This window comes from Ornithodoros turicata, chromosome 2 (assembly GCF_037126465.1).
Source record: "Ornithodoros turicata isolate Travis chromosome 2, ASM3712646v1, whole genome shotgun sequence".
NCBI classification, from domain to species: Eukaryota; Metazoa; Arthropoda; class Arachnida; order Ixodida; family Argasidae; genus Ornithodoros; species Ornithodoros turicata.
In genome coordinates, this window is record NC_088202.1 from 24,229,071 (window position 1) to 24,252,859 (window position 23,789).

Consider the following 23,789-nt stretch of genomic DNA (forward strand, 5'->3'; position numbering starts at 1 on the left):
GTCCCGGAGTTTTAAGGAAAACCCATCCGCCGGGGTTTGACCAATACTCCGACCGCCACCGTTCAAGGCTTCTACCCTTCGCCTTTCATCCTCTCAGCACGGTACGGATAACTCCTTAGGACTCGGGTCCGTGGTGGCGCCACTCGCCAAACATCAGCCGAAGCCGGTGCCCCCTGCGGGGGTGGAAAACTTGTGAATTGTTGTGTAATTTTATCGAGAATCCGCTCTTAATAGAGGGTGTGAAGTTGCCTCGTCAAGCTAATAGAGATATTGTACAATATTGGTTTAACGCGCGTGCCAGCAGGGACGTGACTACTGTGATTAGTCGTTTACTGTGTGTTTGTGTTATTTCCAGTCGCAGATAAAAAGGCTTTTGAATTACTGCATATTTTTCAGAGCGTTACTACTCCAAGTACTTTTGTTGGTATTCTGCACAACACTATTATGTGCCAGCTTCACCAAAGCTGGTTAAGGTTGACGAAGCGTCCTTGAACTTGAAATTAGGTCTCAACTCTCTTTCTGTAATGGTAGCTAGCATTAATGGAACCCATCGTGCATAACTAAAATTATTTTAAAAAATTATGGCTGCCTTCAAGTTAAGGGACACTTCATCGCGGGTCAACCCTTAGCCACTGTTTGTGAAACCGGCCATGTGCAAACCAGACGTCTAGCTGACCTGCTTTCCGTGTCAAGTTGAGAAAGGTCCGGTTTCAGCAATGGCAATTTTGCACATCAACTAACGTTTGCAAAAAAGAATTGATCTCCGTTCAAAGTTAACCAACATTGGTGAAACAGGACCTAAGTAGCAAGAATAAATACAGTTCACACAAACTACTGTTTATTATGCAAACCGAATGTCTGGCTGACATCAGTTCCATGTCTATGTAGTTTCATAGAAGGAGAACACTGGCTTACATAGCAAAGAGTAACAAATGTTTGGACGTTTCGACGTCTATACGGATGTCATCTTCAGCAAAACAAAACGCTGCCTGCGAGTCCTAGGTCAGTGTGACAGTGGCCCCTTGTGGTTGTTGCAGGAATTCTTTTCATGATGTATGTGCCATGACTCAAGGAATTTTCTGACCCCCTTCTGGTTCACGTGGCAGTGTAGTGGCATTGTCAAAGTTTAAAATCACTTTCAACTACGACAATGCCACTACACTGGCACGTGAACACAGATGGGAAGTGACAAGATTTCTGGAGTCATGGCACATACATCATGAAAAGAAATCCTGCAACAACCACAAGAGGCCACTGTCGCACTGATCTAAGGACTCGCATGCAGCACTTTCTTTTGCTGAATTGGCGAGCATTTTTGCAACGTGTCGAGCTCGTCCCACTACAGTAGTGACTTCTTAAAGCTTAAAGAACGTGCTGAGAAGCAGCACATCCCTTGTAGATCAGGCGACAGGTGTGCTTATAACAAGCCATTTACAATGACAGAACTGTTGAGGGCCTTGTCTGCTCGAAAAAACACAGCACCAGGACCAGACAGAATCACCTATTCGATGCTAGTGCACTTGCCACGCGACTCTCTATCCAGTCTTCTTGACTTCTTTAATCTAGTCTGGCGAGAAGGTCAGCTTCCTTCCCAGTGGAAAATGGCAACCATCATCCCTCTCCTAAAGCCAGGAAAAGATGAATCGGATCCATCGAGTTACAGGCCAATCGCACTGACCAGTTGCCTGGGTAAAACATTTGAGCGGATGGTAAATGGTCGTCTTATGTACTTCCTCGAAGAAAATCAGTGCTTAGACAGGTATCAGTGTGGCTTTAGGGCTGCACGATCAACATCAGATCACTTGTTGAGGCTGGAAACCACAATAAGAGAAGTCTTTATCAGGAGACAACACTGTGTGTCATTGTTTTTCGATCTAGAAAAGGCTTACGACACAGCGTGGCGGTATGGCATACTTAGAGACTTGCATGTTCTAGGAATTCGTGGTCGTCTGTTTCGCTGTATCGCCAATTTTCTTGAAGGACGGACATTCAGGGTTCAGTTAGGCACTACAATCTCTGAAGCATTCACACAAGAGAATGGTGTTCCCCAAGGAGCTGTTCTCAGTGTCACCCTATTCATAATCAAAGTGAACTCTCTTGTCCGTGTCCTACCTCCATCCATTTCATATTCACTTTATGTAGATGACTTGCAGATATCTTGCTCTTCTTCCAGTCTTTCTGTCTGTGAGCGTCAGCTACAACTTGCCGTTAACAAGCTGTGCAAATGGGCATGCGAAAATGGATTTAGATTTTCACCCAGCAAGACTGTTTGTGTACCTTTTTCACGACGCAGGGGCCTCTTTGCTGAGCCAGAACTTAAAATGAATGGCCAGGATATCACTGTTCAGGACGAGCATAAATTTCTTGGCGTTAACTTTGATAAAAAGCTAACCTTCTCTTCCCACGTGAAGAACTTGAAAGCAAAATGCTTAAAGTCTCTGAACATACTTAAAATTGTATCCCACAGATCATGGGGTGCAGACCGTCAAACCCTTCACCGTATATATAGCAGCACTGTTCGTGCCAAGTTAGATTACGGGTGTTTCGTTTAAGGATCGGCACGCCCATCCGTCTTGAAGGCTCTAGACCCTGTGCACCACCTCGGGTTAAGGCTAGTGCTTGGGGCTTTCAGAACCACTCCAGTCCAGTCTCTTTACGTACCGTCGAACGAGTGGTCTCTGGAAACACGCCGTTTTTATCTTGGAGCTTCATATAGCGTGAGAATTAGGGGGCACTCTCAACATCCTGCTTTGGCCTGCATAAAAGCAACTCGCTTTAAGCAGATTTGTGAGAACAAGCCTCATGCGGTAGCCCCGTTCAGCATGCGACTCCAACATGATGTTGAGAACTATGCTTTCACCTGTTTTACCTTACCTTCAGTAGACTGTAGCAAGATGGTTCCCCCTTGGCAACAACCCGTTGCGTGTGATGTAACTCTTCTAAAGTACAACAAACAGGAAACCCCTGCAGCAGAAATCATGCATGAATTTGAAGACCTGAAAGAAAGCTTTGGTGATCATGTTGAGATTTACACGGATGCATCGAAATCCAGCGTTGGGGTGTCATGCGCCATGATATCTGGCACATGCACAAAGTCACACAATTTAAGTACAGTTTTATCGATCTTTAGTGGTGAGATGTACGCTATTATTGTAGCACTCAATCACATTCTCCAGGAACACGTTGTGACGTCAGTGATATACTCAGACTCCCTCAGCTCTCTGCGTGCAATCAGTAGTCTTGCAACACACAAGAACCTACTGGTCAGGCGGGCACGGTACCTAATGAGTCTCATACAAGGAAAAGGGTACAGCTTGAGGCTATGCTGGGTGCCAAGCCACGTCGGCATTCGCAGAAATGAGAAAGCTGATCGTGCAGCTGCAGCTGCCCAAGGAAATGATATCACACCTTTTGAAATTCCGTCTAGTGACCTGATGCTGCAACTCAAGAAAGACATCAACAAGAAATGGCAGGGTTTCTGGGCAACACAAACACACAACAAACTTCATACAGTCAAACCTCATGTTGGCGCATGTGTTCAACTTTTTCCAAAGCGACATCATGAGGCCCTATGGAGTCGACTGAGGCTAGGCCACACCTTCCTCACTCATGCACATCTTTTACGGGGAGAGGAAGCACCCGTGTGCACAAGGTGCGGAGCTGACCTTTCCGTTTTACACCTGCTCATCACTTGCCCTTTGTTTGAGAAACATCGTAAGCAGTGTTTCCCTTTCTTTTATGACCACTATTTGTCTCTTCACCCATCACTTTTGCTGGGTGATGAGGCTCTCGTTCCCTTTGAAAATTTTTTTAATTTTTTTAGAGAGGTGAATGTAATCAACCAGTTGTGAAGTTTTAGTTCACCAGTTTTACCTTCCAATTTACACAGAAGTGTAGTTACACAACTGTCCTTTTAATTAAATCACTATGCTCTTAACATAACCCGTTCATGTATCATCATCGTATTTGGCGCACTATGATTTCAGTTGTCGCTGCGCCATTAAACTTACAATCAAATCAAAAATCTTTTGCTGAAGATGACACATGATTAACATGATTCCTGGCTTCTGGTCTATTTTCCATGTTAAGTAGCAACTACAGCTCACACATACTTATGTCGTGGTTACATAGTGTTTCTCTTGAAAAAGAACTGTTTTTGGCTAGCACGTAAACAACCTCATGTTCTGAATCAGCACCACCAAAAGCAGAGATAAAACCACATTTAGCTAAAAATGATAACTGGCCTGTACTTTTCAAAGGCGGTACACACTTGGCCACGTTAACAGAAAGTTTGAATGGAAATGTGTACGGGCTTACATGTACTATATACATATATTACAAACAAATGGCCTCACCTAGTACTCATGACATTAAAGGGCTTGTGACACTTGGTCGCGAGTTACTCTGGATAAAAGTAAAATGTGACTATTTGAAGCAATTACACGTAGAATAGTAATTCTTTTTTGTCAGTACTCTAACGTGCAATACAATATGTGCATGATGTATGCAAGATCTATCACAGTGCCACAACTTTTCGTGGAAATACACTTTCAAATGGAAGGAATGATGATAGTCTCACATACATTTGACCTAATCACACAATGATTTGTTCCTGTTCACTGTGAAGCTGTAGAATTTGAACAGTGCTGGAAGCATTGTTGCTTTCCATAGGTGATAATTAAATTCAATCCTTTGCACAAATGGGCTGCCGCTACCACTGTCGACTACAAGGTCGCACCACAGAAGTCCGGTCAAAGCCAGCTGACCTTGTATCTGGTAATAATATTTATGTGTGTGCTTCAAATTTTCGTCTTTTAGAAAGGGCGCCATATTGGAAGCAAGGGCATGTGCAGTTTGCATGTTATTATCTTTCGCTTTTGCCAGCGTTTTGACCTCGAGGAGCCCATAGCCATTAATTTCTCTGTCATAAACGAGACCATCAGGGGAGGTACCTAGGTCCGGCACTCCAGGATTCACACACAGTCCCACTGGAAAAATTTGGACATTTCTTTCTCTCTTGTATCTCAGTATGGGTGCTTTTTCGTTCTCTTGTCCAGTCCTCATATATCTTGTGCTGTGGGACTGCTTGCAAAATATCCTGTCGATGAATGTCCTGTCCTGTCCTGCCTACTAATGCTTTCCTTCTGATGACGTCACCAAAGTTTGAAGCTGTCAACATAGTAGACCTTTCTTTCATCCACAGTTTCACAGAGCCTTGGCCACGTGTGAGTCTCTCGAGCTCCTGTGCTTCTATTAGGCCGATGCTGTGTACTGCCGTATGTGACTCAGCACACTCTTTCCACAGCTCTTGTATGGGCAGGCTGATGGGATTTTCTTCTATGGGTTGTGAAATGTTGGTGTGGCATTGCACTTTTCTCACAGGCTGATAGTTGGCCGCTTGCAATATTCGGGCGTGCATCTGGAATTCCGTACTGCTTGCAGCTATACTATTTGCGAGCATCTTCAGAGCATCTTCTGTGGGTGATACCTCAGCTTTCAACTTCGACCGTTTCGCTGGTGCTGCTTGTTTACCCGGAACATGTTTCTTAAACACAGGCTGTGGAAACTCGTTGCACTGAAGGTTCCATTTAGCATGGCTGCGACCCCCTTTCTGCGGTTGCTCAGTGCACGAAACTTTGTCAGGAACATAAGAGCAGTTGGCACGAATCACGTCCAAAACAAACCATGCCAAAGCTCCAACGTGTTTGCAGGCACCACCACTGCCAGTTGGGCACTGACAATAGCCGCCTCCAATTTTGCCATTTCCATTAACACAAAGCGAAACAACATATTCCTTTCGCAGTGTAAACGACGCTTCAACTGTGGCCTTCACTATAGTGTCTGTGGCGTGATGCAGTAGCACATTTCGAACTTTTTCTGCCTGGAACATTGCATATCCTTGTACGTAGTGTTTTGTCGCACCCACGGAGTGCTGATAGTTCAAGATGGACTTTTCACAAAACTCATTTGGGAAGCCTTTAAGCTGTCTGGTCGAGGGACCCTTTGGGAGATCTTTCACATGATTGGGGGGGGGGGGGGACTATGCCTGTAACATACAACATATTTCTGAAATGTGGTCAGTCCGCTTCAGATACGTCAAATACATGTAGCTTTAAAATTGGCAATGAACCTGAGCAGCTAAATTTCGAAACCTGCACTAGCCGTATGGACTAATCAGCGTGCTTGGGTAACACACATCCAGACAAGGTACGACAGGAGGTCACACAACAATTATTAACGAAGCAGCGTCAGTAAACGTATACTAGTTGACATGTTGTGTGTTTGCTGCTACAACCAGACAGCTACACTGTGGTGAAGCTGAATATACCCTAGTAGCACGCATTGTTGCCGTGACGTTGAAGCAACATTGCAAATGTTGTCCAATGTGGACAATGATCTGCAACGTCCGTTAACATTATTATAATATTACCAATTGTGGGTCAACGTTATTATCCATTTTACGATGTTCCTGTAACGTGACAGTGCAATATATTTCTCCAGTGTTGCTAGGCAACAATGTCTGAACGTTCCTCAGTCACCTTCGAGCAACATTACTCATCCAAGCACCTGCAGCATAAACACGTGCAGCAAATGGTCTGCCTTCGAATGCGATACTGGCTTAAAAGAGAGACTCCGCACCAAAAACGTGTTGAGGTAACAGTGCGACATCAATCCGTACCGTATGATATTTCAGTGAACACAATTTCACATCCCCAAGTGGCCCAGATGATTTGAAAATGAATATTTTCGAGTGATTAGGCGCTCCTCCACGGAAAAGCAGTCCAGCAACACTGTGCTTCACCTCACCGGTATTCCTCGTGTACGGCTTTCTGTAGGTTTTGCTGTTACCGCTGGCGAATATCTTAGAGCGAAATCGAGGAAGCAGACGACTGGTCATCCGCGCTACACGAAGAAGTTACAAAGCGCGTGCCCGAAAAACAGCCGGTGGCCCACACGAGACTACCGGTGACGTCACGCATGGTACAGGAGGTAGTAGAGGGAACCTCCAGAAGTTTCGGTTTCGTTTTGAGCTTCCCAGCTCTTTTGGCAACTAACGAGTCCCCGATTGCCAAACCAACTATATTTCTCATTTCGGAAGGATGTATCGAGCTTCTTTACACAGTCATTATAACAGTTTCGGATTGTCCCGGAGTCTTCCTTTAACACTTTAAAGCTCAACAATAGGTAATATGGGCTGCGAAGGCAATTTCAGACAACCGTGACCGCGCATGTACGTCGTTCGCTTCAACGGCCTCGTCAATGCTTTGATTGCCTTGCCAGCTCTTCCAGCTCGATACCGATAAAATCTTCCCCTCTGAGTCCAAGCTGACTAAATAAACTTTTTTTTATGTGGAAAGCACACTATACTAACGTAACTTAAAGCTAGACGGTGCACGCCGCGCACAATCGAAACTAGTGTTACCTGTGAATACTTATTGACAACAAGTCATTCTTGTTGGCAACCACAGTTTTCTTACTAATCCTCACTTCAATGATAGAGTAGATTGTTCTTAATACTTACTCCATGTGCGTAATACGGTCGTAGCCGTTGGAACGTGATATCTTGCTTGCAGTAGCGGCGTCCGTGCGTCCCGACCGGTAATGCCGTACTGACCGCCGACCGGAAACAGCCGTGGTGGAGGAGAAAAATCGAAACTGGTTTCCCTCTCTCCCATGGTAGCAACTCCCCATACTGCACCGCGTCGCTAGGCATCATGGGATTTTCTGAACTGGTCTATTCCGAAAACTGTTGGCAACGCTCGCCCCATTGCTTATGTTGGCTACGGATTTTGTCACTGTCCACTCCTTTCCAGGCTCGTAGCCGAAGCCGGTCGCGGTAGTGGCGGCGGCAGTGTGGGGTGGTGTGGTGTGGGCGAAAGTCGTGACCGTGTCGTCCGTCGCGTGTCTGTGTTTCTTCGTGTCTGGTTGGTTTCCTGAATCCTACGGTTTCAGAAATTAATTAGGGTTGTGCGTTCCAAAATCTTTTTTTTTTTCGTTATGTTTGCTACATCCAATCATCAAATGGTGTATCAAATGTTCGGTGTGACAAATCCACACGCCCACATTAGGTACGCAAGCGCTCTCCTGCTCTCTCATTGGATGCTGCCAACCTTTGCCACCTGGGGATCCCATTCGTCGCCGCCCAAGACGACTCCGTTTTCATTGTGTTTTTCTTCTAAACGGTAATGTTGTGTGAACTAATTTTGTTTGAATGGCACTAATTGTAACACGAACTATCCTTTAAAAGCTAGTTGGCTTTGCATTTTAGTGCCTTTGTATTGCTCTAACTCTCTGAACTTCATAGCAGCAATGCTGCTATGGAGTTCAAGGTAGCACTTACGTTTAAGTTATACTTCGCTAAGCTATACAGTAATGTGATGTAACATCCGCATGTCGCTTCTAATGCAGCACTGAGACGGGACGAAGGGCGGTTAAAACAAGGAGACAAACGTATCTGCAAACTCACAACTGACAGGAATTTATTTGCACAGACAAATTTAAACAATCACGAAGGAAAATAGGTGGCGCACTAGCTACACAAAATTCTATGCCCCTAGTGTGGTCCACGTGGGCCCTCAAGGTCAACCCCACACTCCACGTTTAGAAACTCTTTTTCTAGGTCAGTCAACGGAAGGGACGGGGCACTGATACAATATGTCCCTTTTCTGTGAATACAGAAGGCTTCAATTATCTCGCGTACAGTCTTATAAGAGTTCTTGCACAAAACAGATGTTTTATCGAAGCATGGTATGCACTCGCAGTCCCTACAGTGCATGCCAAGGTGGCCTGATGGGGTGCGGCGTATAGTCGATGCATGTTCCAAAACCTTCCAATCTTCCATGTTCCAAAATCACACCACACACCATCAGGCCACATTGGCCTGCACTGTAGGGACTGCGAGTGCATACCATGCTTCGATAAAACATCTGTTTTGTGCAAGAACTCTGATAACACTGTACGCGAGATAATTGAAGCCTTCTGTGTTCACAGAAAAGGGACATATTGTATCAGTGCCCCGTCCCTTGCGTTGACTGACCTAGAAAAAGACTTTCTAAACGTGGAGTGTGGGGTTGACCTTGCGGGCCCACGTGGACCACACTAGGGGCATAGAATTTTGTGTAGCTAGTGCGCCACCTATTTTCCTTTGTGATTGTTTAAATTTGTCTGCGCAAATAAATTCCTGTCAGTTGTGAGTTTGCAGACACGTTTGTCTCCTTGTTTTAACCGCCCTTCGTCCCGTCTCAGCGCTGCATTGAAGCGACATGAACTATCACCAACTCCCCCTCTTCCTCCCTTTGAGTAACATCCGCGTCACAGAGAACAAATATGTTGCGGAAATACAACATGAGTCATGCATCTTCAAATGGTAAAAGGGGGGGGGGGGTGTTCCGAATTTGTTATCCGAATATCAGATCTTTGTTCAACTTTTTTTTTAGTTTCTAACACCAGTATGTGGAACGTACAATTTTTTGTCCTTCCGAACTAGCGTACATATACAATAGATTGAGAAGTTACCCGTTAAAAAGAACTCGTTACAAGTTAAGTTACCGTGTGCAAAATGTAACTAAGTTCATGACGAAGTTCTTCAGCATGAAATGTAACTCGCAGTTACTGAGTTACTTAAAAAAAAGAACGAGTTAGTTCCAAGTTACTTTCGACACAAAATTGCATTACGCAGGTGCAGCGCGCGTGAGCAGTTCAGTTAACCTTGAGTTGCCTGCTGAGGAGTGCAACACGCTTAGATGGTTTTCGTTTATGTCCAACAATAGACCTCTCCCTGTTTGTAAACAAATGACGTCATAGTGTTCGACAGCGCCAAAATTTGGTAGAATTGAACTACGCTCGAAGCTAGAGGTGAACAAGGTCGCGCCCGGAAGCCACGGTCTTGAGGGGATTACGACATGGTCCCTTAAAGGGACGCGACACTCGGTCGTACTTTTCTTCCAATGGGAGACAGCAAACAAGTGCGCGTTCGTGGAACCCAGCGCTCCTTCCGATTTGTTTCTGTTTCGGTCTGTCTACTAATGTCATGATGACGTTTCTCTGGTAGAGGTCTATTCGAACGCTTTCCATCTTACCCCCTATGGGCGCACAATGGTTCAGCTTCATTTCAATGGCAGCGGTTCTTACTTCCTGAATAAAATACTGTAATTGATTGAATATCAAGTTTTATGGCAAAAAATGCCATGAAGGAACCGGAGAGAAAGCAAGAAAATATGTGGGCGTGAGTGAAAAGCGAGTTAAAAGTAACTTGGAACTTAACTTAAGTTACTTCGGCAAAGTTACCTGAAAAAGGAACGAGTTCCTCTGAAAGTTACAACGGCGCAAAAGTACCGAGTTAAGTTACAAGTTACCAAAAAAAAGGAACTTAGTTACAGTAACGAGTTACTTGGAACGAGTTACCTCGAACTCTGATACTGTTGTCCTTGCGCCATGCCGGTGAGCGCGCTTCGTTTGTTGATGCCTGTAGCCCGCCATAATGCCTGTGCCACGCTTGCCAGAGTTCCGTCATTGCTTTGCCGTTCGCGGCTTGGCGGCGTCGAACCGGGCGTGTGTCGCCGCATGCGGGCACAACAGCAAACAGAGAGAACAAACAACAAACGCGTGTGACTGAAGCGCATGATTTCACTTCTACAATGAGGAGAAAAACCCTGGAAACGACTTCACGCAGAAGTCAGGCGATTCATCCAGCGTGTGGTTTCTGTTCTTGCAGATGACGTGTGCAGATGTGATAAGTACTGAAAACTCTGGCGCCCACTGTGCGGGGGTTTCAGAAAAATGTCCTGCAACTCAACATGAATTGCCATCCGGAACATCAAACAGGGCTTTAAAAATTCAGTGATTCAGCCTTGTAAGTCGAATGTTGGTTTCGTGCTTGGTGCTGGTATGAAATATATCAATGGGGGCCCTGACGACTGCGAATGAAACTAAACTTTCGTTTGAGGAGAACATAAAAAGAAGGCATTGGCAGTGTGTCTATATAACACGCATCGTATTTAAGAAATAATCGAGAGCAGTAAGATGCGACAAATATTTTCATGACATGCAGACACAGAGTGCCAGGAAGACACATTGAAATATGACAGCCGTCGAAAAAAACGGAGGGCGACAGAAATCGAATCATGAACCTCTCGATTAGCGCTCTAGTGCGTCAACCACTACGCTACGCTGGCATGCCTGGTTCAATTCCCGTGTCTGGCCTTTCTTTTTTTTTTTTTTTTGTGGCGACTGCACTATTTCAATCAACGAGGGTGACTCAAATGAAAACTTAATTATTTATCGTGAGGCAAATGAGAAAAATGGGGGAAAAAATTACCCACATTAACTTTCAACGTAGTACCCATGACATGCGATACACGAATTCCAGCGCTTCGGAAGTTCACGAATACGTCCCGAGAATAATTCTTTTGGTCGTGACTGTAGCCACTCGTGCACCGGGGTTTTACCCACTTATCGCTTCAGAAATGCTTGTGTAAGAAATTGGACGACGATAACGTGTCCCCGATCACCTGTCAGGTGTTCCTGGCACCTGCGCGCGTGTTCGATTTGGTTTTCTTCCTTTATGACGGCCCACCATTTTCCACATTCTCTTCGAGGATGGTCCCGGCCACATCGAGCAAATAAACCGCTCTTTCTACCGTTGAAGTAGTTCTTTTCTACACGAATTTTGGTGCCGAAACCCGGGAGCCCCGTCTTTCCTGGAACCCACTCTGGAACCTACTTCTCTCTCGGGAACCCAAGTCTCTTCTGGAATATTAGCGAAAGAGCTCTTCAACGATGGACCGCCTTCGAAAACTACGTGCCCCGGTTCGGTCACGAATCACGAAGCTGGCTGATGAAATCAAAGAGATTCTCAGTGCTGAATGCCCTTCACGTCCAGACCTCGAGTTGAAGCTTTCTCTCCTTACCGCGAAGGCCACCGTACTCGCAGGTATGGACAGCGAAATAGCGGCGCTGGTCGACGATCAAGAGATTGATGCTGAGGCGCAAGGATGCGATCAGTACCTGGAAACTATCGCTCAGGCAACACTCAGTGCCAATCGACACCTCTCGCAATGCGTCGTACAGTTGCCTTCAAGCGCCCATGACAGGCCATCCATCTCTAACAGAACAGTGGCCCCACGTCCTGCCGCAACCGGGCCACGCTTGCCCAAACTTCAGATTGACTCGTTTGCGGGAGAGTTATCAGCATGGCAATCGTTCTGGGATCAATTTAACTCCGGTGTACACGAGAATTCGTCTCTGTCGGCGATAGCAAAATTTCAATATCTGCGTTCGCTTGTGAAGGGAAAGGCTGAACTGGCAATAAAGGGACTCGACTTGACTGCGGACAACTATCCGGCAGCCATCAGTATCTTGACCCAACAGTTCGGCAATCGGGATCGACTCATCACAGAGCATATGGGACAGCTTTTAGAACTCCCTCATGTAAGATCATCTGACGACGTGACGAAGCTCCGCTGCCTTGATGACACTGTAAGAGTACGGATGCGGAATTTGAAGAGCTTACAAGTTCCCGAGAGCGCCTACAGCATAGTACTTATGACGGCGCTGCTACGAAAACTCCCACCGGACATGGAGCTAGAGTATTATCGGCACCACGCGCAACAGCTATCTGGAACCGTGGCCAGGCACGTAGCAACTGAATCACCAGAGGATCCTCCGGTAGCCGAAACCGGTACTCTTGACTCTCTAATTTCCTTCCTTCAGCGAGAAATAGAGCACCGAGAACGAATGGTGCCACGGAAAAGGGAAGCTCCATCTCATCAGGCGGACTCTTCATTTTGCCCGACCCCTAAAATCGCTTCTGCCGCAGCGCTCAATACCATCGCTGACTCGACAATTCGAGAGCGAAAGCCCTTTCCGTGTCTCCTTTGTGGATCCAACGATCATTCCGTTGCAAATTGCGTTACCACCTTCACCCCAGAGCAAAAGCTTGTAAAATTGCGACAAGCGGGATGTTGTTTCAAGTGTGGCAAACCACGGCATCTGGCTAAAGACTGTCGCACTGCCAAGCGACTTTCCTGTTCAAACTGTACCGGCAAACACTTGACATCCTTGTGTTGCAAGAACGTGCAAGCTACGCATGCATCATCGGTGGATTACGCGATTAGCTCAGATCAGCATGACTTACCGCCCCCACCTCTTGGGAATCCCTTGCATGACGGCGCCGCCACCTCCATCAACGTTTCTAGTGTTCACAATGGCTTGGTCATCCTACTTCAAACGGCAAGATCATGGGTCGCAGCCCCGCGTTCCCCTAAGAGAAAGCTCATCCGTATATTGCTTGATGGAGGAAGCCAACGGACGTTCATCCGCAAGGATGTTTCAGCACAGCTACGATGCCCCACAGCAGGTCACGAACAGCTGGCTATCTTCGCACTAGGACGCCGTGCAAATGCAGAAACCTTGTCTCGCCGGGTGCGAATGTCACTGGCGCCACTTTTGGCCCGCGACCATCTGGAAATAGAGGCCATTGAGTTCCAAGATATGTGTATGGGAAACCTTCCAATTCCAGCAGCCGCCATCAGTGACCAACTCGTTGAATCTGGTATTCCCGTTGCGGACGATATTGCCTCTCGACTCGACATACCTGGCATCTCATTGCTAATAGGCTGCGATTACTACTGGCACGTCGTCACCGGCAAAGTGAAGAAATTGTGTGACGGTTTCGTGGCCGTAGAAACAATCTTCGGCTGGGTACTACAAGGTCCCCAACCAGGAGAGCTCAAACTTTCACGTCCACCCCCCATGGATACACATCTTCTACACGTTCAAGCTCAGGACGTAACTATAACCAAAGAACTACAAAAATTCTGGGACATTGAGCATCTCGGGATCAAGGACGATATCTCTCCCGTGAGAACGGACGACAATCCGATAGTGCAACGATTTTCCGAGTCTGCGCGACTCAGCGACCAGCGTTACACAGTCCGACTTCCTTGGAGAGGTGATGTGCAACTCCTAGGCGATAACAAGGAAGTAGCCCTGAAGCGTCTGGCTATCCTCACCCGCACTCTCCGAAGAGATAAAACACTTCTCCAAACGTATGACACGACTATCCGGCAGTATCTGGAACATCATCACGCAGAAAGGGTTACCGATACATCAACTGATGCATCTCAGGCTTATTACATGCCCCACCACGCGGTCATACGCGAAGATCGTGAAACTACCAAAGTCCGAATTGTTTTCGACATAAGCTCCAAAGCACCCGGAGCACAATCATTGAATGACATCCTCGAACCCGGTCCTAATCTCAATCCCGACATGCTGAAGCTATTACTCACCTTTCGCTTACACAGAATCGCAATCATAGCCGACATTGAGAAGGCTTTCCTTCAAATTCTTCTGGACGTTCAGGACCGAGACTTCCTTCGTTTCTTCTGGTATGAAACCACTCCATCCGTAGAAGGTCAGTTGCCCCGACTCGAAATATGGCGCATGACACGTGTTCCCTTTGGCGCTACGAGTAGCACTTTCCTTATAGCTGCTACTATACATCATCATCTGCAGCACCAGGAGGCTACTTATCCATGGACGACAAGTCGACAGAAAGCACGGTTCTATGTTGATGATCTCGTCACTGGCGCCGAGGATACCCAGGAAGCCATGAAACTTTTCCGGGAAACTCTTCAGATCTTTGAAACTGCAAGCATGCCAGTCCGGAAATGGCTCACAAACAGTCCCACTCTTCAGCAAGAGTTTGAACGCTCAGGCTACACGCGAGTGTCAACTGTATCTGCTAAGGTGTTGGGCATCACTTGGCATACCGGTCGGGATGACCTGACATGCTCTCTCTCTTCCATTTCGGAGTTCCTCAAGTCCAGTCAATGTACGAAGCGCCACGTCTTACGTAGTGTCTCCCGGCTTTTTGATCCCTTCGGGTTTTTGGCGCCGTTCACGATAACCCCCAAGATTCTCTTCCAAAGCCTCTGGGAAGAAAAAACACCATGGGACGGTACCCTCACGACTGCAAGTTCAATCGTATGGAACACCTGGTGCTCAGACCTCAACCAACTTACGTCCTTTGCGCTCCCACGTATTCTCGACCCAGATAGCCCCGACCTTGTCTCAACTTTCTCGCTGCATGCCTTTTGCGATGCCAGCCCGCATGCGTATGGGGCGGTTGTGTACTTTCGCAACCCAAAGACTTGCCGTGTCACATTCGTCGTTGCCAAATCGCGAGTGGCCCCTTTGAAACGTCAGAGCCTTCCCAGGCTAGAGCTAATGGCAGCTGTCCTTGCAGCCCGATTACTCAAGACCGTCACAGATGCATTCTCAATCGTGCGCGACAACTGCAACGCCTGGACAGATTCTATGATTGCCCTTTCCTGGATTCGGACGGCACCTTCACGCCTAACACCTTTCGTAAGCCATCGTGTCTTAGATATTCAACGACACGTTCCCCCTCATCTGTGGAGACACTGTCCTGGATGCGAAAACCCTGCCGACCTCCTTACCCGCGGGGTATCTGCAACAACACTAACACAGAGCTCTCTATGGGTATCCGGCCCTCCCTGGCTCCAGCAGGCAACGACATTCTGGCCCCCAACACCAAACCCGGTTGAATCACTGCCAGATGCCATCGAACTCAATGCACAGCTTGACGTAGATGTCTCCCTACTACTTGTTCCCGGACCTCCGACTGAGGCTGTGCTCTCTATAAACAACTTTAGTAGCTTTACCCGTCTGCTCGCAGTAACGGCATGGATTTTTCGCTTTATTCAACGTGCTAGAAGATCAACTAATGCTGCTCCACAGCAAGGCAACGCTCATCTGTCAGCCGACGACTTGCACAGAGCCGAGCAATATTGGATCAAGACTGTACAGCAAGAGGTATTCGGACCAAATCCTGCCGTTCACGAAAATCTGCGAGACCTCTCAGTCTTCATCGATACCGAAGGTATCCTCCGGCTCACGACTCGGCTAGTTTTCAGTGGGCTGAATTCCTCCACGATCAACCCTATAATTCTTCCCGGCAAGCATTATTTTACGTGGCTCATGATCACGTACACCCACGCAAACCAGATGCACACCGGGGTTCAAGGCACCCTCGCTCAACTGCGTGAGAGGTTTTGGATCATACGTGGACGTCAAGCAGTCAAAAGAGTCATATATGCGTGTGTCGTCTGCCGCCGGTTCGAGAGTAAGGCCACACGCCAAGCCACGGCTTCGCTTCCTCCAGATCGTCTCTCCAGAAGCGAACCCTTTCATGTCACGGGGCTTGACTTCGCAGGCCCGATCTACTATCGCACTGATCGCTCGAGCACCACTCCGAAGTCATATATCGTCCTATTTACGTGTGCTGTCACTCGCGCCGTGCATCTAGAATTGGCATCCTCAATGACCACAGACGACTTTCTACAAGCCTTCAGACGCTTCATCGCTCGTAGATCGATACCTGCCAAAGTGTACTCTGACAACTTCCGGACATTCAAGCGGGCCTCCACGGACCTTGCCGAACTTGGCCGGCTCATCCATGCCGAACCCGTCCAGCGCTACTGCGCAGTTTACAATATCCAATGGGTATTCATCGCCGAGCGCGCAGCCTGGTGGGGCGGGTTCTGGGAACGGCTGGTGAGATCAGTCAAAGACGCCCTGCGCAAGACTTTAGGACGTAGCTCACTGACGTTCGAGCAGCTGACAACCATCCTCACTGAAATTGAGGCCACGATCAATTCGCGCCCATTGACATACCTCTCCGACGATCCCAGAGACCTTTCACCACTCTGTCCATCTCACTTTCTGGTTGGAAGGCGCCTGACTCTCCTACCTGAGCATCCTCAGACCAGCAGTACCACTGATGAAGCCCGTTCCTCGCTTATCGAGAAGGCAGATCTCCGACGGGTGATGCTGGCGAGCTTTTGGCGCAGGTGGACCCGCGACTATATATGCGAGCTGCCGTCCGCTCATCGCTTCCAGTGCAGCGATATCGTACCCTTCAAGGTGGGCGAGCTAGTGCTCCTGTCCTCCAAACCACAAGGAAGAGCAGTGTGGCCACTTGCACGTATCTCTGAGGTACAGCCAGGACGCGACGGAGTCATCCGAGCGTGCAGGGTACTACTTCCCAACGGATCAGAAATACGTCGTCCCGTCCAGCACCTCCACAAGCTGGAGCTTTGACTGGAGCTGGTACCTGCGGCCCCGATTGTCTAAGCTTCTCATCTGCGCCCGGGGAGTGTAAGAAATTGGACGACGATAACGTGTCCCCGATCACCTGTCAGGTGTTCCTGGCACCTGCGCGCGTGTTCGATTTGGTTTTCTTCCTTTATGACGGCCCACCATTTTCCACATTCTCTTCGAGGATGGTCCCGGCCACATCGAGCAAATAAACCGCTCTTTCTACCGTTGAAGTAGTTCTTTTCTACAGCTTGCCTTCCTTCGCTCCTTTGAGCCTTCCGAACAGATGAAAGTCACTGGGACGACGTCGGGTGAGTAAGGCGGGTGGCGGAGACATTCAGATTTCATATCCCGGATTATCGCAACTGTTGAACGGGCAGTATCGAATCGGGCGTTGTCATGCTGTAACACTACACCGGAAGTTGTCGTCGTCGTTTGCTCCTGATTGTAGGACGAAGGTGACCTTGGAGCAGATCTGCATAAGAAGTACTCATCACTGCTACTCTCCCTTCCCATGTAATGTTCGAATATTATCCGATTTGCAACCCAGCAAAGAATGAGCATGACCTGTCCTGCTGGCGGTTGGGTGAGGCCTTAACCCTTACAAAAATCGATATTGAGTTTCTTGTATGATCTTGATGAGTTTGTAATGAGTCAACAGAAACTCATCAGACACTCAACGTTTAATGTGATTCCACATTACGTTCCTATCAGGAACTCCATTGAGTTTTGACATTAATTTTTCTCATGAAAAATTTCCATATTTTTTCTGCAGAGTTTTTAATGTATGAAATCATCAGGACATACCACTCGTGCTGTTCAAGACAAATATGCTTGAACTGACCGTTGATATGTTTTTATACTAATAACGGTGCAGTGCGGTGACATTTACCATGTCTCAAACCAGCCGCAGATACCAGGAGGGGGACGGGCGATAACGTAGTTTTATACATGGGATTTTCCTCTGTCCCCTCTCCCACTACGCGCTCCGACAAAGAAACCGCCCCACATCCCCCTCCAAAAAAATAAAAAATAAACTAAAAAATAATAAATAAATAAATAAAATAAAAAATAAACTAAAAAAATTATAAATAAATAAATAAATAAAATAAATAATAATAGTAATAAATAAATAAGAGAGAGGGTGATAAAGCCAGTCTCTGGGTCCGAGCTTGGCTAGTGCTACTGTGCTACTAAAACTTACAAGAACAGTCTATAAGAAAGAAGCTGCGCTCACGTACGGGGTATAGCTGCAAGACGTCTTTCTCATCTGTCCGTAACTGAGTACACGAGCTGCGCGCGCCATACGCATTTGGATCTAGCAGATAGCAACCCTTGTTTGATGAAGAATTCACTGCCTGCTGTCAAAAAAAAGAGAAATAAGAAAAAAAGGTCTCCACAGTGCTCCGGCTGGCCCTGACCCCTCGGGTAATCAGACAATATACTACAGCCGACTAAGTCACAAGTTTCGTGAGGAGTAGAAAAATCGCGGGAAAGTGAGTCTTCGCTCCTCCGTCGAACATGGAAGTTCGAAAATATCCTTATCTTTGTCGGATTCGCAACACTTCTGTCACTCGCACGGCCTGTAGCTTGACCTCGAGCTTGTAGACTGTGTTTAGTTCGAATCGGTACAGTACAAACACCATTATAATGACACTGCTTGTATCTTCTCATTTTTGGCATTTTACCAGCAACATGCAGAACACCAGGTCCCCCAAACTCACCTCGGAAAAGCGTGCAACGAAGAAGGCCGCCACTAGATACCCCACTGTTGCCGTTCCGGATCACTTCAGCGCGCTAAGTTTAGCGGGAGAATGTTTTTGTTGTTTCTGCGAATGAATCTAGTCTTTATATGTCCAAATAAAACGCGTATAACAACTTTCTCTGTCGTGTTTCACTTTTTGGTCCCGTTTTTAAACATGTTGAGCGATCGGAAGGATCTAGTGCACGGCTGCGTGCATCACATAGCGTACCTGTCGTACCAGGCGCCGCAGGCGCTGCAGTCGTCCATTTCTCCTTCGGTGACTTGGCCTGGCTTGGATTGTGCTTCAACTGGATCTTTAGCGCGCTACAATCCACGCAAGCCAACGTCTGGTAACAATGGGGTATCTAAGGGCGGCCTCCGGCATTGCACGCATCGGGATAGGAACAAATACATGGGAAAATGGCGACCTTGGGGGACCTGCAGAACACATTAGAAGAAACAACACACAATAGCGACTTTGCTATTAATTAGCGGGCTTCAGTTGTCCAAGCATACAGTTTTTATTTGAAAGCTTTGAAGGATATTTCGGCGTATGAAAAATAGGCAAAAATGTTGAGAGGGAAAGTAGTCGGGTAAAAGATCACGAAATTCGCACAGCACCGGATAGTTCGTTCTCTTCGTCTTACGCACATTTCGACATCCAACGTATTTACTGATAATTAAAGTGCATAATCATTTATAAATTAATTTTTTAGGCTACGACATGTTTAATTATAATAATAATTATTATTATTACATTAATGGCAACCGTAAGGGCCGGGTCCCATAGCTTTATGCGAGCAGCAGCAGCAAAGCAGCAGCGGTGCGGCAGCAGCAACACGGCAACATGGCAGCAGAGCAGCTTTCTGCTGCCGCTGCTCTGCTGCTGGAGGCGTCCCATAGCTTCGTTTTGAATTAGCGGCAGCAGCGGCTTAGGAAACACAAAACGTGTTGGCAACTGTGTCATTGTTTACATTTCGCACATTCCGTAGGCGTACGCAGCGGCTAAGCCTTTTAGTGCACACACCTAGGAACGCAATCCTAGGTGAAAGGCGTTTGTGTGAGAGATATATTGTGGATTTGGAGCTCATAAGTGAACTTTGAGATGAGTGTGGTGGTGGTCTGAGCTTCGTATTACCTGACTCTTCGTTGATGTGTAGTCAGTTTCATGACATTCAACGTAGGTTCGTCCTACTGCTGCGCTGTGCAGAACAGTCCTTGCTGTGTTGTGTGGAGATTCTTCTACGGGATTTTGTCGTATAAATATTGCCTCGTTACTATAGTATTCGACATTTTGATTTACGGTGACTGTCGAATGCGTACGTTGCTCTTAGTGAAATAAAACTGTCTAACGAAAACAAAGGCCCCTTCTGCTAGTACTCACTGCTTTCTGCCTGTTTTCACAAGGAATGGGTTCATTATCTATCTCTATCGAACCTTTTCTTGTTGTCTGAACGTTGTCTATCTCCATCTACCCTTTTCAAGGGTCAGTTTCATTTACAACCACCTAGCAAGGTCTTGGAATACCGACCATAAGAAATTTGTTCGGTTTGGTTTTCACACGGCATGGACGTGAAAGTAATTTGCTTGTACGTTATCAGGTCACGGGTTTTGAAGTACTTTCCAGAAAACAAGCGAACATGTAGCTACAACTGGTACACAACATATGTATCACGTAGGTTCGGTCGAACACTTTATTGAACTTTATGAACTGAATTATGTCCTGAAAGCGCACTTCACGCAGTCCCGATGATTGAACACTCGCTCCAAACTACTGGCAATCACAAGCGTATCCAGGTCTTCAGAATCAAATCACAGAACAACCAGACAAACCTTCTGCCGTCACTCACCGCCCTGCTAACCCTAAACACCGTCGAACGAAAACAATACCAACCAGCCTCCTGATTGGCTTTCGAGACCGGCTGCTCAGGCTGCAGAGCAACAGGGCAGCACAGCAACCAAAAATTCGGATACGAGAGCAGCAGGGAATTTCTGCAGCTCGGCAGCGCTGCTGCTCTCGCCCAGTGCTATGGGACCGCTCGTGTCGCTGCAGCTCTGCTGCTCCGCTGCTGTTGCTCTGCTGCTGCTGCTCAAATCAAGGCTATGGGACCCCGCCTTAAGATGCTGATATTATATGGATTATAAAAGGTGTTGTCTTGTAGCGCCCCCTCGCTATGTCGGAAAATGTCACTGTATCCTCGGCCTGTGTTCCCGTTTGGTATGTCTACCGCCGTTGCACGTGTGTTTTTACGCTTCGTTTTTTTTGCTATAATTTAATGATTTTACACGTCCTGCGCGTGTTACTTGTGTCATTTGGAAGGAAGGAACCGCTGGCTATAATCGAACTGCTATGGTAAGTGTTCATACTGCTGGAAGCAAGTTTGTGTACCTGAGTTGAGCCATAACTTCCCGTTTTGTGTGTAACGTATCACAGGTGAGGAAAAAGTTACGGAACGAAGTCATGCGAGATACGCTAAACAGGGTGCACGAGGCGACACGGAGGAAGCGTTAAAAGTAACGAAAGCCACAAAAAGCCCGCTGAGCAGCTTTGGAAAAGACGAAAGGTACGTTTTGCACCACTGTGTCGTAATTGCACGAAAACATGCATTGTTGAGTTTACTCTGTGTGACGCTACGGTGTGTTCCTGTTTTGTTTTTATAGCATGCTCGCATAATTCCTGTTGTAGCATAATTTCTGCGCTAGAGATAATTTGACATGGAATGTTGTTTAATGCCCCAGGCCTCCGGATAAGCGAGACATGACTACATTCTTATGCTTCACGTTCGATGTCTACCAGATATTTATCTCCTGATTTTTCAGACTGCATTGGTATGTTGTGGAAGCCACGAAAATTACGAAGAGCCTCGAGTCGTCCAAGGGGGTGGCAACAGCCGAGGATTAAAAGGTAATGTGTCTCATCTTGGAAATAGCAGTAATTATATATAATTGGGTTTGGTTAGACTCTGCTTTACTGACACTGTTCATCAACATGGCATGCTTTGAGAAAGTAAGGCTGTACCACCATCACATGGGGATCTCAACGCCATCAAACACATTGTCTTTATCGCTGGCCAATTTCATGCTGCCATACTGTGCTTTTCAAATGGCTTCAGTTCAAGGAAGCAGCTGGAAGAAGCTGCAGCAGCTCTGTGGGTACTGTGATCATATTAGTGTAGAAATTATTAGGTATGCACTAACGTAATGTTGCTTGAGCTTTTATTTTGTGCTAAGGAGCATTTCCATGTTTCGACTCTGCGAGACAGTTGAGAACTTTCGGGTAATGGCCTTATCGTCAATAAAGCACACACTTCAAGATGTGTTGTCAACAGTTTCCACACGAAATATAGCTCCACTGGTGTCTACACGTCTGACCCCTTTACAGATATTGCAATTTTACTGCTGTAGTTTTTTTTTTTTTTTACGTAAATCGGACTATAGGGCAGCTAATATATGGAGCCATTTTTCACTTCATGTTTGACTAAAGTTGAAGCAACCATAGACAGTCTTTGTGCAGCACCACATAACTCCCTTAGTTCAATGATGTTCAACGGCCATCGACTTGATGTCTGCTCATCCTTGCCAGTGTGGAATGAGTATTTGAACAGATTTGCCTAAGTTATTTCAGTAACATAGATTGGTTTTATGGTTGAGAATTTCCAATCTTTACTGGCAAAAGTTAGTGTCACGACTAAATGGGAATATCCTGAAGCTGTAATGCAAATGTGTATAATAATTTTGTAAACTTATTTATTTGCTGTGGTGGTGAATATCAGTGCAGGTGCTCTTGTCGAAAAAGCAATTTTAGGCAGATTGTACTGCAAAGGTTACAAAACCTGTTCTCCGTTTAAGAACATAGGTAAATTGTCAAATGCGAATAAATTGCTCTGAAAGTTATGAATGTTGTGAAAGAAGCTATGAATCCAACAGGGGTCAGTGCACTAACCGGCAGGTGCTTTGGTGGATTGGGGTATTGCACACAACACATTTGTCTGAAATCATAACTCGTTGTGAACAACAGTGTGTAAAATTTCCATCTGCTGCAAGATTGCAAGGGCAGCTGGCCATTTCCAATATTGTTGTTCACACGTGCTGTGTATGCTGAAATCGTGATTTTACTGATGGTTCCGCATGCTACCTTTTCAGATCAGGTGATGAAAATATGAAAAATGATTTGAGAAGAATATGTAGTGCTTTACAAGCAATTATGACATTATTCAAGAGCACCGATATTTTCACCAATTTACGCACTGTATTGTTGCCTTTGCTCACAGTTTCAACTTCGAAAATAGAGATAGGAATATCAGGGAAACAGCTAGCTGACATTATTAATTGTCGGTTTCTTTGAGTCTGAGCTTAATTTCTTTTGAGGTGGCTTCCTTATATTTGGTGGCCAAAATAGGCCACCGTGGGCCACATGCGCACCATGTGTTTGTGATACCCTCGTTCTACTGTATTGGAGTTCTTGCTTGTGATATGTTGCATTAAGTGTGTGTACTACGGTACTTATCAATTTGCAACTTTTTGTCGTTTTACAGACTGTGTGTAGCAAGTTCGACAACACCGTTATTCAGCTGAAGAACAGTTTGTCCTCGATGGTGTAAAGAGAGCTCAAATAAATGTTCTGTGGTGGTATATTTTTGTGGTTTCGTAGTGCAAACACTCTTGTATAATACTGCAGGAGCACGTCAAAAACTCTACACGCACATCAGGTACCTATCAGAAATTCAGTGCCCAATTTTCAACAGGAACACATCATAAATTCAACAGAAACTGTCAAGAAACACATTATAAACTCTACAGTAACTGTCAAGAAACACGCCAGAAACTCAACAGAAATGTACTCATCAGATACTAATCAGAAACGCGGTGGCCAATTTTCAACAGAAATACATCAGAAACTCATTAAAAAAGTCATCAGAAA

At 46.3% G+C, this 23,789-nt stretch overlaps 1 protein-coding gene and 1 long non-coding RNA gene across 2 annotated transcripts; both read left to right on the top strand.

The window, feature by feature from the left end:
• The first annotated feature begins 11,778 nt into the window (after positions 1–11,778).
• On the top strand, positions 11,779–17,127 carry LOC135384416 (uncharacterized). The gene has a single exon (XM_064613618.1). The coding sequence runs from the start codon at positions 11,779–11,781 to the stop codon at positions 17,125–17,127; it is 5,349 nt and encodes a 1,782-aa protein (XP_064469688.1).
• A 3,948-nt stretch (positions 17,128–21,075) lies between these two features.
• LOC135383228 (uncharacterized) lies at positions 21,076–23,502 on the top strand. The gene is made up of 4 exons (XR_010419760.1): positions 21,076–21,221; positions 21,303–21,432; positions 21,689–21,773; positions 23,404–23,502. It is a non-coding gene; the product is annotated as an uncharacterized LOC135383228 (long non-coding RNA).
• The last annotated feature ends 287 nt before the right edge of the window (positions 23,503–23,789 follow it).

Excerpts from the sequence above, each read along its gene's own strand:
- LOC135384416 (XM_064613618.1), top strand. The coding sequence starts at position 11,779 with ATGGACCGCCTTCGAAAACTACGTGCCCCGGTTCGGTCACGAATCACG.